Raw genomic sequence first — 12,652 nt, forward strand, 5'->3', positions numbered from 1 at the left:
TGATGATGATGATGATGATGAGGATGATGATGATGATGATGATGGGTGATAAACTGCAATCGTACATTTAGCTGTTGACTTTTACTTATATTGGAGGATAATGATTTTCAATGATCGATACACAAACTAGATGGAATGACCTCCCTCTGACCTCCCTTCACACACTTCAGGAAACTGTGTGTGTGTGTGTGTGTGTGTGTGTGTGTGTGTGTCCACAGTGGCACATCGATCACAAGACGTTCTGTCCAGGTGATGTTCCTCGTGATTGTGAGTTTATACGTTACACACCAGGACAAATGTGGAGCCATAAATGAGTGAATCAAATAAACCTACTGGGCACAAACACACCCACACCCACACAGACACGCACACACACACACACACACAGACACGCACAGACACACACACACAGACACGCACAGACACACACACAGACACGCACAGACACACACACACACACACACCCACACAGACACAGACTCACACGAACACAGACACACACACACAGACACGCACAGACACACACACACAGACACGCACCTAACAGGGTGCACGTGTCACTGAACTGAGCTCAACTGGCTCAATAACAACAACACACGGTTCCTGTTATATAACACAAGCTGATATTGTTATGTTTTTATGTTTTTATCACACTCCTTCAAAATACATGGCAAATATACATATAAATATTATTTTAGGTTTTATTAGATTATGCATGTACGGATGACACATTACTATTATGTTTATTGTTATCATTATTATTGATGGTGTGTGTGTGTGTGAGAGAGAGAGAGAGTGAGTGTGTGTGTGTGTGTGTGTCAAATGCAAACACACAAAGCGGTGCGTCAGTTTAATGTTTTGCTCACAGACAGTGAACCATCATCAGTAAACATCCCGTCCACAGAAGAAGAACTTGAACTCCTCCAGCCGCATGACGAGGAACACGTGACACATGACGCTCTGGAGGAAAACATGAGTCATGTTGTCGTATCTTGTTTTGCAGCGAAGGACGATCAATCAATAATAGTTTATGATCGGTGAGGATTATTGTTCATGCAACACACAACACAAGGTTATTGTTTAACAGCTGTCAGCAGAGAGCTGCAGGGAAACTGAGAACATGTCTGCTGAGGAGGACGCTGAAGATGATGAAGATGAAGACGACGATGAAGATGATGAAGATGATTATGATGGGAAGAGGAGGGGGCGTGACGATCATCTATCATCCCGTCTGCTTCATTACGAAGGTGTGTCCAACTGACCAATGAGGAGGCAGCATCCTCCTGCGTCACAGGGAGCGGGGGGGGGGCGGGGTCCGGGCCTATATTAAACCCTGAGACTCGGCCCTGCACCAGAATCCAACCACCAGAGTTCCAAGAGCATCGAAGACCAGAAGAAACTTTAAACTTCTAAACCTCAGACCTGCTTCTTTTTGAGCAGCCGGGCTTTGACTTCACGTTTCCTGTCTCGGAGTTTCCTCTCATCTTTGTGCGTTTTTCCAAAGTGTGTCGTTACACAATAAGTGTGTGTTTGTTCTGAACGTCAGCACAACGAGCTCAACCTCCTGCAATGTTTCCAGAGGCGAACAAAGGGTGAGTCAACTGCTGGACGCCTTTCAGCCCGGAGCCTGGACACATGGGCCTCCGGGCTGGGGGGGGGGGACACATGGGCCTCAGGGCTGGGGGGGGGGGGGGGACACATGGGCCTCCGGGCTGGGGGGGGGGGGGGGGGGGGGGGGGACAGACACATGGGCCTCAGGGCTGTGGGGAGGGGGGGGGGGGGCACATGGGCCTCAGGGCTGGGGGGGGGGGGGGGGGGACACATGGGCGCACAAGGGAAACCATTCTGCTACATGGAGTTTTACTACATCTGATTCTGTGACAGATGAGTTTTTAAAGACTTTGAAGTTTGTTCTCATTCGTGACGTTATAATTGAATGAGGATTTTTATTATCTGACTTTTGAAATAAACAGTTTTAAGTTCTTAAACTGTATCTGCAGCTGAGTGAGTGTAAAGGACGAGCAGTGATCAGGCTGAGTGGATCTGATATGAAGTTATTAACCATGAATCAGAATCAGAACCCAGAGAGGGTGATATCACACCTCATGAGAAATGTGATACTGCTGTGACTCTGCAGGAATGTGAGTGAGTGTGTGTGTGTGTGTGTGTGTGTGTGTGTGTGTGTGTGTGTGTGTGTGTGTGTGTGTGTGTGTGTGTGTGGTCATATCCTTTCAGTAGCCGGCCTCAGATTAGTTCTGCAGAGCCTCTCGTCTTGTTATCCATAATAAGAGCTCATCACGTGTGACTGTGAGTTGGACAGAACGTTGACCCTGTGATTGACAAGCTGTGGTTGAACCTGTCCGTCTCTTGATGTCCTCCAGCTACAGCTACGAGGACTGTAAGGCCACAGCTGATTGGCTGCTGGCCCAGACGGACGTGCGCCCCACGGTGGGCATCGTGTGCGGGTCGGGCCTGGGGGGGCTGGCTGACATGCTGAAGGACCAGGTCGCCTTCAACTACAAGGACATCCCCAACTTCCCCCAGAGCACCGGTATGTCAAAGTACAGCCCCCCCCCCGCCCTGTCCCGTGGTGTTGACTGACTCCTTGTGTTTGTGTCCACAGTGCACGGACACGCAGGCCGGCTGGTGTTCGGCACGTTGAAGGGGAGGCCGTGTGTCTGCATGCAGGGCCGCTTCCACCTGTACGAGGGCTACCCCATCCAGAAGGTGAGTGAGGCTGTCTCCTGGTCTCCTGTCCCCGACCGGGTCTCCTGTCCCCGACCTGGTCTCCTGTCCCCGACCGGGTCTCCTGTCCCCGACCTGGTCTCCTGTCCCCGACCGGGTCTCCTGTCCCCGACCGGGTCTCCTGTCCCTCTGCTCCCCGTCCGTCTCCCGGTCACAGCCCTAACGCAGCCTGTGTTTCCAGATCACGCTGCCCATGAGGATCTTCAAGCTGCTCGGCGTGAACACCGTGATGCTGACCAACGCCGCCGGGGGCCTGAACCAGGACTTCAAAGTGGGAGACATCATGATCATCAAAGACCACCTCAACATGCCGGGCTTCGCTGGCAACAACCCGCTGGCCGGACCCAACGACGAGAGGTAGGCCTCGCTGTGAGTGTGTGTGTGTGTGTGTGTGTTGCCTGTTGATTGACTTCCTGTTTACTCTAGTCCTAAATGTGCAGCCTCCATCAGCCTCCATCAACCTGTCTGTTCCTCCCCTGTAGGTTCGGGGTTCGATTCCCGTGCATGTCGGACGCGTACGACCGGGAGCTGCAGCAGCTGGCCCTGGACGTGGGCCAGGAGCTCGGGTACGGGGACTTCCTGAAGGAGGGCGTGTACTGCGTGCTGGGCGGACCCTCGTTTGAAACCATCGCCGAGGTCCGGATGCTGCACAGACTGGGAGCTGACGCTGTTGGTGAGTGATGATTATTATTATCATTTCATATTGAAAGACAATGCAAAGGCAGCAAAGTGAATATTTGACCTTTAAAGCTGCTTCAGTTCACACACGTGTCCTGATGCTTGATTTCAAATGGCCTCCTCCTCCTCCTCCTCCTCCTCCTCCTCCTCCTCCTCCTCCTCCTCCTCCTCCTCCTCCTCCTCCTCCCCAGGCATGAGCACCGCCCCCGAGGTGATCGTGGCCCGGCACTGCGGCATGCGGGTCTTCGCCCTCTCGCTGATCACCAACAAGGCGGTGATGGACTACGACAGCGAGGAGAAGGCCAACCACGAGGAGGTGCTGCACATCGGGAAGCAGCGGGCGGAGCAGCTGGAGCGGCTGGTCTCCACCATGGTCACCAGGATGGAGCACAACAACGACTGCGTGTAGGAGGCGGGGCTGTGAAACTAGGTCCTAGTCGAGGACAAGGAGACTTTAAAGAGCTGGGAAGTCGGTGTGAGGACAGACGAGGCTCAGAGACGTCCTCTGAAGACACCTCCTGTCCCTCAGACACCGGAGGTTCCTCTGCTGAGCGCCCCCTGGTGGAGGAACCTCTTCTCTGATGGTTTTGGGTCATTTTAAATGTTTTTGTTCTAACTTAATGTTCGATCGGTTTGTGTAAATGTCTGTGATTTAACTTAATGAGCCAGAATCTTCTGTAGAGATATTAATATGTTGTTGAAATGTGTACATTGAAAGATTTGTGGTATTTTACTGTGCTTGTTTATTTTAATAAGAACATTGTTACTAAATATTTATTACCAAGTTATGTTTCCTTGTGTGGTTCTTTGTCGTTAATTGATTTACTCAAGTTTAAAGATCAAAGCCGTTCTCAGCCTTGACTTAAGGTTTGAATAAAAAGATAAAGATGGTCCGTCTCACACAAACCTCTGATTCACGAGATACATATCTTACATTATATTACATTAGATTTACATATCTTCATCTGGATCTGCACCAGACTCAGGAACTCTTCCCCCGGATCCTAAATCTCAAATCTCTTATCTCGTGACTTTACTAAAGAAAGTTAAACTACACACGAGTTCCTCTCTGACCGACACAACATCCTCTCACAAGTTCTCTGTAATGTTGTTCACAAACAAACAAACAAGTAAATAAAGTGACGGCTCATCACAGGCTGGTGAAAACCTCAGTTTATTTGCAGAGAGTGACTGAAGTCTGACAGGAAGCTGAGCCGTGAACCAACATGAGGAGCGGGTCCAAAGGGAACCAGGACACTGCCCTGTCAACATGAGCTGATGTTGCATAAGCATGACGCTGCACAAACTCGACATGACGCTGCAGATTCTCACAGGAGCACACGCAGGAAAAATATTGAAAAAATGCAACTCTTCCACGTTAAAAGACCAAAACTGGTCAGTTGGCAGAACAGACGCGGTCAGTTGATCGTATCTGGATCGATGACACTTTGTTAATACAACTCTTCAAAATAAAAGCTTTGCCCCCCCCAGCTGAGCAGAAATCAGGCAGAAACACGTCTCACAGTTCACACTGCATGCACACAACATTCATGTGTCAGTACTGTTTCTCTGTCAGTACTGACGAGTTCCCTCTGACAGGAGAAACTGACAAGGCCCTTTATTATCTTCTCATATAAAAGTATTCTTTTGTCAAACAGTCAGTAGAAAGTACCATGCATAAAGATGAGTAGTAGTTCTGAAGCTAAATAGATTCACTGACAGAAATCAAACCATTCTGATGAACTGGTCTCTGCACAGGTCAGAGGTCACCTGACACCACACCAGCAGATCCACACTAACACATTATGAACATTCACCAGCTCAGATCTTTGATGAAGAAGAAGAGCGAGTTCCTCTGGTAGGAGAAGATCTGAGCCTCAAGCACCTTGAGAAGAGAAGGAAAGAGGATTCTGCACTTCCTGTTTGACAGGAAGTCACATTCCCATCGTTAAGAAGTCAATCAGCAGAAGAACTTGGTCATGCAGAAGTGTCGTTTAATAGCTGGTGCTACATGATGAAAATCATATTCATAAGTAAACTTCATAAATGACCAAAATATGATGGCAAACTTTCACACTTTTGGTTCAATGTAGATTAAAATTAAAATAAAAGGACAAAAAATGACAAATGAGTTTTGGCACAAATTTCAAGAGTGATCGTGTTTGTGTGTGTTTAAAATGTTTATGTTTGTGTGTTTGTGTGTGTGTGGATGAGTTCCTCTTTACACCTATAAGAGGGTTAATAACTAAGTTTGATTCAACTTTATCTGCATAAACAACCAAATCTAACTTTCTCATAAAATGAAAACCACGAGAGATAATTCAGGTCAAAACCACGAAACTTAAATCTTTCCCCTAATAAAAACAAAACAAAAATATAAATGAAAAAACGCATTTTGCTAAACGACAAAATAAATGCATTTTACATATTTGTAAACATTTATTTGACTTAAAATCGTTGACGTTCTTGGTTCGTCCTGTGAAACCAAGCTAGCTGCAGTAACTTTAAAAAGTAAACGTGAGCTAATCTCTGCATTACGTGAAAGTTCATTTCTGATTAAAACTAAAAAAAGAATTCTCCACATTCTGAAATTAAAGCAGCAGAATAACTTTGGCCCCTGACAGGTCTGCTACTGAGAGATTTTTATTTATTATATTTACTTTATGATAAAAGTTTGGATTTGTCTGCTCTCTCTAAATAGGATCACTTCTGCCCCCTAGAGGTCTGCTACAGAGGAACAGCTGACTGGCTCTAAACACTACGCTGGCTGCCAGGCTAAAGAAGAGCGCCCCCTGCTGCTGGGACCTGTCGGCAGGTGTTTGTGATACAGGCACAGGGACGATGGGTTGAGTCTTCAGCCTCGGAGGAGGAGGGAGGAGCAGCCTGGAGGACAAGGAGGACAAGGAGGACAAGGAGGCGCAGGAGAAAAGGCACTTGTGAGAGACACTGGGAGCTGCAGCTGGATGCTGGAGTCACAAGATGTCCGCTCATCTCTAGGCAAACATGGTCAGGGTGATCCACTGCAGGACAGAGTAAAGGTCATAGGTCAACATCATCAGCAGGTGTTTCAGAACAATACAGAAGCAGCAGGAAGTCTGAGGGGGTAACGAAGCCTGAAGGGCTTGACCGCCCCCTGGTGGCAGCCTGCGGTACACAGGTTCCCCTGATTACAGCCACATGCAAAGAGTCCAGACCAGTCACATGACGGGGCCCTGGGTATCATGGTACCCGAGCCCGGCCCAGTCTCCACTGGACGCAGTTTCCATACCTGGTAGAAGTTGAGGGTTATCTGTCCGTCTGCGTCTGTGTCCAAGGTCTTAAAGGTTTCTACAGAGACAGAGACAAAGACCAGCAGGTTAGGACCCTGAGTTCTGGACCCGCTCTGGTCCTGATGAGGTCGTGGTTCTGGGACTCACTGAACATGGTCTCCAGTCGGACCAGACAAGTCACGAAGTTGTCGAAGTCCACGGCCATGTCGGCCTCGGTGTAGCGCAGGATGATCAGCTGGAACAGGTGGTTGGTCAGCTTGAAACCTGGAGACCAGACACATCAGACTCCGTGGTTTCCTTTCTTCTTCTCATATTGACATTAAAAGGTCGTAAAGGTCAAATAAATGTTGACATGTAAACGTACCTGCAGACTCCAGAGCCATCCTCATCTCATAGGAGCTCATGGTGCCCGACTTGTCCAGGTCGAACTGCCTGAAGATGGTCTGACTCAAACAGGAGGGAGACGTGGACAGAACCAAGCAACACACAGTGAGACAACAAACAACACAAAGAACAACAAGTCGTCTGGTCACAAGTCCAAACACACACACATGCTCATCTCACCAGGTAGCGCTTGATCTTCTCCCAGAGGACGTGGAACTCCGTCAGGCCCAGCTTCCCGCTGCCGTCCGTCTGGTCCTCAGGTTAAGAAAACAAATCTGAAACTTTCTGGACTGAAGGTTTAGTTCTATCGTATTTTTAATGTCAACAACATGAAGGTGTGGTGAGAGGGGGAAGCCAGGATACGTCCATGAGGTTGATCATGCTGCGACACGACTCTTTGGTGAAGCCGTCCGTCTTCAGGTCTTTATCTGATGGACGACAAAGACAGACACAGAGAGGAAAAGCTCATTGAACACCTGAGTCTCCAGTGTGTCCCTGTGTCCGTCTCCTGGTGGGAGGACACGGAGACAGAGAGGACCCTTCACATTCTGGCAGATCCAGGATCTTTCTTTAACATCTCTTAGGACATTTTCACCAGTTTCTCAGGGAACAGTTCATGGATCTCTGAGTTTGTGCAGATAAAAAGCTCCAGTAAATGTGAACGTGGTTTTATGGGCGTCGGCTTCTTTCAGGCGTCATATTATCATAAACAGAGCTGGACACCTGCATTTTGAGATGACGTGGATTCAAGGAAATCAACAGTTTACATGTATCTTCAATATGTACAGAACACATTCGGTGCAGGGCTATTGGGGGGGGGGGGGGGGGGGGGGTTTCAGTCAGAACCAGAGGCGACAGGTTGGTGCTGTGCTCAGGTTCCTGAGGTTCTGAGTAAACACGGGGTTCCACAGTCTCAGGGAGTTGAGCTCACGCTTGCTGATGATCCTGTTGAGGATGGTCTGCAGCTCCGTCAGACTGATCTCCATGTCCTATCGACACAGACACACAAACGTTAACACAACCTCGTGGGACCTGAACCAGGCCGTCACCTGCTGAGAACTCACCGGCCCGGCCAGCTGCCTGAACAGGTTCTTGAAGGCGGCGTCGATCTGGCTCTCGTCCACCTCGACCTGAAACACGGAGGAGACACGTCATGTGTGTGTCCACGCAGCCGTTCAGGTGCTGTGGGTCAAACTGTGTCTCACCTCAGTGGGAAGCTCCGCCTCCACCTCGTCGTCCAGCTCCCTGACACAGACAGACAGGATCGATTCTTCATTTTCTATCTGTTTGTATGTTTCATTATTTTCATCCCAAAAGGTGGGAGTCTTTAATTTGACCTTATTTTCATTCTCATCATTTCACCAAACTTATCATTACAGGTTATATAAAACATGCAGGACAAATCAATAATTAAATAAATAATAATCAATCAAATCTTCAATGTGTCAGCATCGTGGATTAAAAGCAGTTAAAGATAAACTCTGATGAACGACAGATTTGAATGTCTCACTCGGAGGCCGCCGGCTTCTCAGAGAAAACCCTGAGGACGAAGTCGGCCTCTTTGTTGGGATCGAACGTGGACGGCACGATGATGTACTCGCCCGCCGGCAGCCGCAGCCGCGAGCTGACCTCCCTCAGGTTGATGAAGAGCTCGGAGCGAGCGCTGGAGCCGTGGGTGAGGAAGAAGTCCCTCTTCAGGTGGACCCCGGACCGGCCCGCGAACTGAGGACCAGGACCTCTGTTAGTCTTTCACAGCTTTGATCAACGGAAGCTCCGCCCCCAACTTTAAGCTCATTTTAATGTTGTAAATCTGATTAAATCAATTGTTTAGAAATGTGAGAGAAGAAAAACTCCTACCTCGTCTGGAACCTGTGAGAACACAGAAATATGAGATTAATAAATATGAATCATGTGATAAGCAACGTGAAGATAAACCAGGTCCTCACCAGTCGCCCCCCCCCTCACCTCGTACAGGGCGAACCCGATGGTCTCCATGTCTTTTCCTTCTCGACGCTTCTTCCTGCGGTCCTTCTGCATCAGGGCCACCAGGAAGCTGCACTCTGATTGGCCGGGGGCGTCCGGGTGCTGCAGGGCGATCTTGAACTGAGGGTTGAGCCAGAAGGTGGCTGCAGACGGGGGGGGGGAGAGACACATTCATGACCTCAATGACACATGAACATTTAATTCAATCATAGACTCAAAGAGCTGGAGGGGGCGTGGCTCAGAGGCTCCTGTACCTGGGAAGTTCCTGCAGCCCCCTGCTGTGCTGCCTCTCCTCCACTCCCCCTGGTAGAGCGAGGAGCTCCACTTCTTCAGCTGGCTGTTCTGCAGAGCGTCGGCCGTGATGTTGCAGATCTCCAGACGGCTGAACTCACGCAGGAAGTCGCTGAAGGACATCCTGGGAGACGAGACAGGAGAAGAAGTGTTACACAATCATTCATCTGGAGGGAAACACACAGAACACACACTGATCCTGTGACAGGTCAAACCTGGGGAACAGGAAGTGAGAGAATCAGATCTGAAGAACCACAGCTGATCCCAGGTTCCTCTCAGCTTGTAGAGCTGGAGGAGAACCTGGAGCAGAAGAACTCACCAGAACTCCCCGTCGTCACTTTGGTTCTGAAGCCGACCTCTGACGGAGCGGTCCACGCTGTCCCACTCTCTGGAGCTGGAGACACACACTGACATTAGACACACACAGACACACACACTAAACAGGGAATCTTATGTGTGTGACTCAAAGTGTATTGTTCAGGACGTGGACAAGATGAAAAGACGTTTGCATCTTTTTTTAAACTCCAGGAAAGTTCAGGTGGAACTATCCTCATTTAATACAAGTATAATTTAATATTAATATAATTGAATATGAATATGTAATGAACATGTAGTGAGCTCTCACTTGTCGCTCCAGGCCCCGGTCCACTCCACCTCCCCCCAGGGGTTTCCTGATGCGGACCAGCTTGGTCATGTTCCCTCTGTACACCACCTGTCAGGAGGAGAAGCCACACTGTGAGGAGAGTGTGTGTCTGTGTGTGTGTGTGTCCTGCTTGACTCTCGCCTGTCACATGGGGTCAGTGGGTTTCACACGGGTCGTGTGTACGTAGTGTGTGTACGTAGTTTGTGTTACCCTGAAATGAATTGTTACAGTAAAACACACCATGAAAGACGTTCAGGATGATTTTAATGATGAACAAGTTTCTTTGTTTCTTGTGTTATGAAGGTTTGACCCCCCCCCCCCATGTTGACATGTGTGACTTGGTGTAGCTCAGAGTGTCCTCACCTCGTCCACCGCGGTCACAGAGTAGGCGTGTCCCTTCACCAGCTTCTTGAAGGTCACGGCCTCCTTGTCCCGTGTGCTGGTGACCTGAGGCACAGAGCAGACTCCAGGTCAGTGAGGTCAGCAGAGACATGTGACTCACACACGTCCCCTCACTCATCTTAGTGTTTGTTAACTGAGACAGGAAGTGGTTAACGACCACCAGAGGGCGCCGGTGCTCATTAAAAAGTGCAGTGTGGCCTAAAGTCCACTATTCATTCTGCTCCAGCTCCTGAGGGACACGTCTGTCCCTGTAGCTGTTGTATGTATCACAACTGTGTGTGTCTGCTGTGGACTGTGAGGACGCGCTCGGTGCACGGGTACTGACGTCGATGGAGCAGCCCAGCAGGGACCCCCGCTCGATGGCCCGGTGGATGATGCTGTAGAGGTCAGGCGGCGCCTTCGGGAGGTCGAACATCTCCGTCACGCCGCCGGTGAAGTCCTCGAACCCCTCGGACGTGCTGCCGCCCGACAGAGCTTCATAGCAGCCGTTCAGCCTGAGAGCAAGAGAAGAGCAGTGAGCAGGAGGACAGAGGGACAGAGGGACAGACGGGTCATGGAGGTGTCTCCGGGTCTCTCTTACTTGGCGTAGGCCTTCTCCAGCAGCGCGCTCCAGAACTCCGTCCCCTCCACCGAGTGGACGAACAGCAGCTTCCCGTCCTTCACCGGCAGCCGGTCGTCGACCACCACCTCCACCCACTCACCGAACTGCCAGAACTGACCAGACGGAGAAGACGTCCAACAACAGGTCAGTGTCATTCTGATACCACTTCAAAATAAAAGAGTTCATTACTCAATATCTGGAGCATTGATACTGAGGTGGAGCCATATCCTGTTTATACATGAATCTATAATCTATGCATTATATTATATAAACTCATAATATATGATCAATCTTTTTCTGAAGAGTTTAAAGTTTATTTATGAGGCACATTGAAAACAACTGTGCTGAACAGGGTTCAAATATAACCATAAGAGAAGATATATATATTATATAAACATATATTTAAACCCTAAACCTTAATAGAAAAGACAAAAGGCAACAAACAACCATAATATTTGAAAATTAAAATCTTGCACATGTTTGCAGGGTTTCCACTGGTCTGGGACTGGAACCAGTGAGAGGAAGTTCTAGTGTTCTGTGATCTGAGTGGTTCTGATGTGAAGCTGCTCAGGAAGCATCAGGCTACAGGAAGTTAATCCTTCTGTGTGTTTCAACTCGACACAGAGGCAGAGCATTACACCCCCCCCCCCGGGCCTCTCTTTGAACTATGTGTCAAACCAGTCCAGCCAGTCGATCCCTGGTTCAACTGGTGACGTGACTATCGTTCATGTTCTGGTTCCTCGTCAGGCGACGCCCCCGAGGAGCCAGCAGCTCCAACAATGAGCGGATTGGAGGAGATTAAAAGATGAAGTTCACTGAATCGCTGCTGTAACTTTCCCACGGCTGCCACACACGCTGCTGGCCAGCAGGGGGCAGAAGAGGCTAATGCAACTCCAGAGGAGATGCATGTGAAAGAAGGTGTGTTTAGTGTGAGTGTGTGTGTGTGTAGTTGTGGTTATCCTACATTTGTGTATATGAATTTAAAATATAAGAAACAACAAGATAACAAGTCAGGATTGTTATTGTTACAGTGGATTTCAATATCATCATTTTAGTTTGACACAGGATATCATTTATGGATTATATACTGGGAGTCTATGGCTCCATTTTCCTCTAGTCTATGGTTCTGGCCACTGGATCCAGTTTGTTGACTCCTGTCGGCTTCACTTTGGGCAGAAGCAGGAAACACGTTGGGCAGGAAGTAGAAGCAGCCGCAGGCAGAGATCGTCAAAATAAGAGCGAGAGGCACAGTGAGATATTTATTTTTCAGAGTAATTCGATTTGTTAGAAGAGATAAAGACGGGGGGGGGGAGTGGCAGGATAACCGTGTGTGTGTGTGTGTGTGTGTGCATGGTGTGTGTGTGTGTGTGTGCATGTGTGTGTGTGTGTGCGTGCGTGCATGCGTGTGCGCGTGTGTGTGTGTGCGTGGTTGTAATGAGTTGAATTAGTGCCAGTGTTTGTGTGTGTGCGTGCGTGTGTGAGTGTGAGTGTTTGTGTTTGTGGTTGTAGTGTGTGGAATTAGTGCCAGTGTGTGTGTGTGTGTTTTTTGTGTTGTGTGTACAGCAGGAAGATGGATCGCTCTACACACCCTGCAGATCCACCTCTGGGAGGAGCGATGTCACAATGAAGCCGATGAGGGACAACACACACTCCTCA

At 49.0% G+C, this 12,652-nt stretch overlaps 2 protein-coding genes across 2 annotated transcripts; one reads left to right on the plus strand and one right to left on the minus strand.

The window, feature by feature from the left end:
• The first annotated feature begins 1,339 nt into the window (after positions 1-1,339).
• On the plus strand, positions 1,340-4,207 carry pnp5a (purine nucleoside phosphorylase 5a). Its single transcript, XM_053416101.1, has 6 exons — positions 1,340-1,592; positions 2,382-2,551; positions 2,624-2,727; positions 2,927-3,102; positions 3,228-3,418; positions 3,615-4,207. Exons 1-6 carry the CDS (start codon positions 1,570-1,572, stop codon positions 3,830-3,832), a joined length of 882 nt encoding a protein of 293 aa, XP_053272076.1. The 5' UTR covers positions 1,340-1,569; the 3' UTR covers positions 3,833-4,207.
• Positions 4,208-4,581: 374 nt separating this feature from the next.
• capn1 (calpain 1) lies at positions 4,582-12,239 on the minus strand. Its single transcript, XM_053416100.1, is given in 19 exon segments — positions 4,582-6,443; positions 6,692-6,750; positions 6,840-6,956; positions 7,057-7,135; positions 7,257-7,325; positions 7,440-7,504; positions 8,008-8,065; positions 8,141-8,206; positions 8,282-8,321; positions 8,587-8,798; positions 8,934-8,945; positions 9,042-9,202; positions 9,314-9,474; positions 9,670-9,744; positions 9,976-10,019; positions 10,021-10,062; positions 10,357-10,440; positions 10,721-10,889; positions 10,976-12,239. Coding segments are annotated over 19 exon segments (1,716 nt in total). The 5' UTR covers positions 11,152-12,239; the 3' UTR covers positions 4,582-6,416.
• Positions 12,240-12,652: the final 413 nt, after the last annotated feature.

This window comes from Pleuronectes platessa, chromosome 23, assembly GCF_947347685.1.
Source record: "Pleuronectes platessa chromosome 23, fPlePla1.1, whole genome shotgun sequence".
NCBI lineage: Eukaryota > Metazoa > Chordata > Actinopteri > Pleuronectiformes > Pleuronectidae > Pleuronectes > Pleuronectes platessa.

Coding starts and splice junctions, on each gene's coding strand:
- pnp5a (XM_053416101.1), top strand. CDS start 1,570: ATGTTTCCAGAGGCGAACAAAGG. Junction 2,728..2,926: donor AGGGCTACCCCATCCAGAAG/GTGAGTGAGGCT, acceptor CTGTGTTTCCAG/ATCACGCTGCCCATGAGGAT. Junction 3,103..3,227: donor GCCGGACCCAACGACGAGAG/GTAGGCCTCGCT, acceptor CCTCCCCTGTAG/GTTCGGGGTTCGATTCCCGT.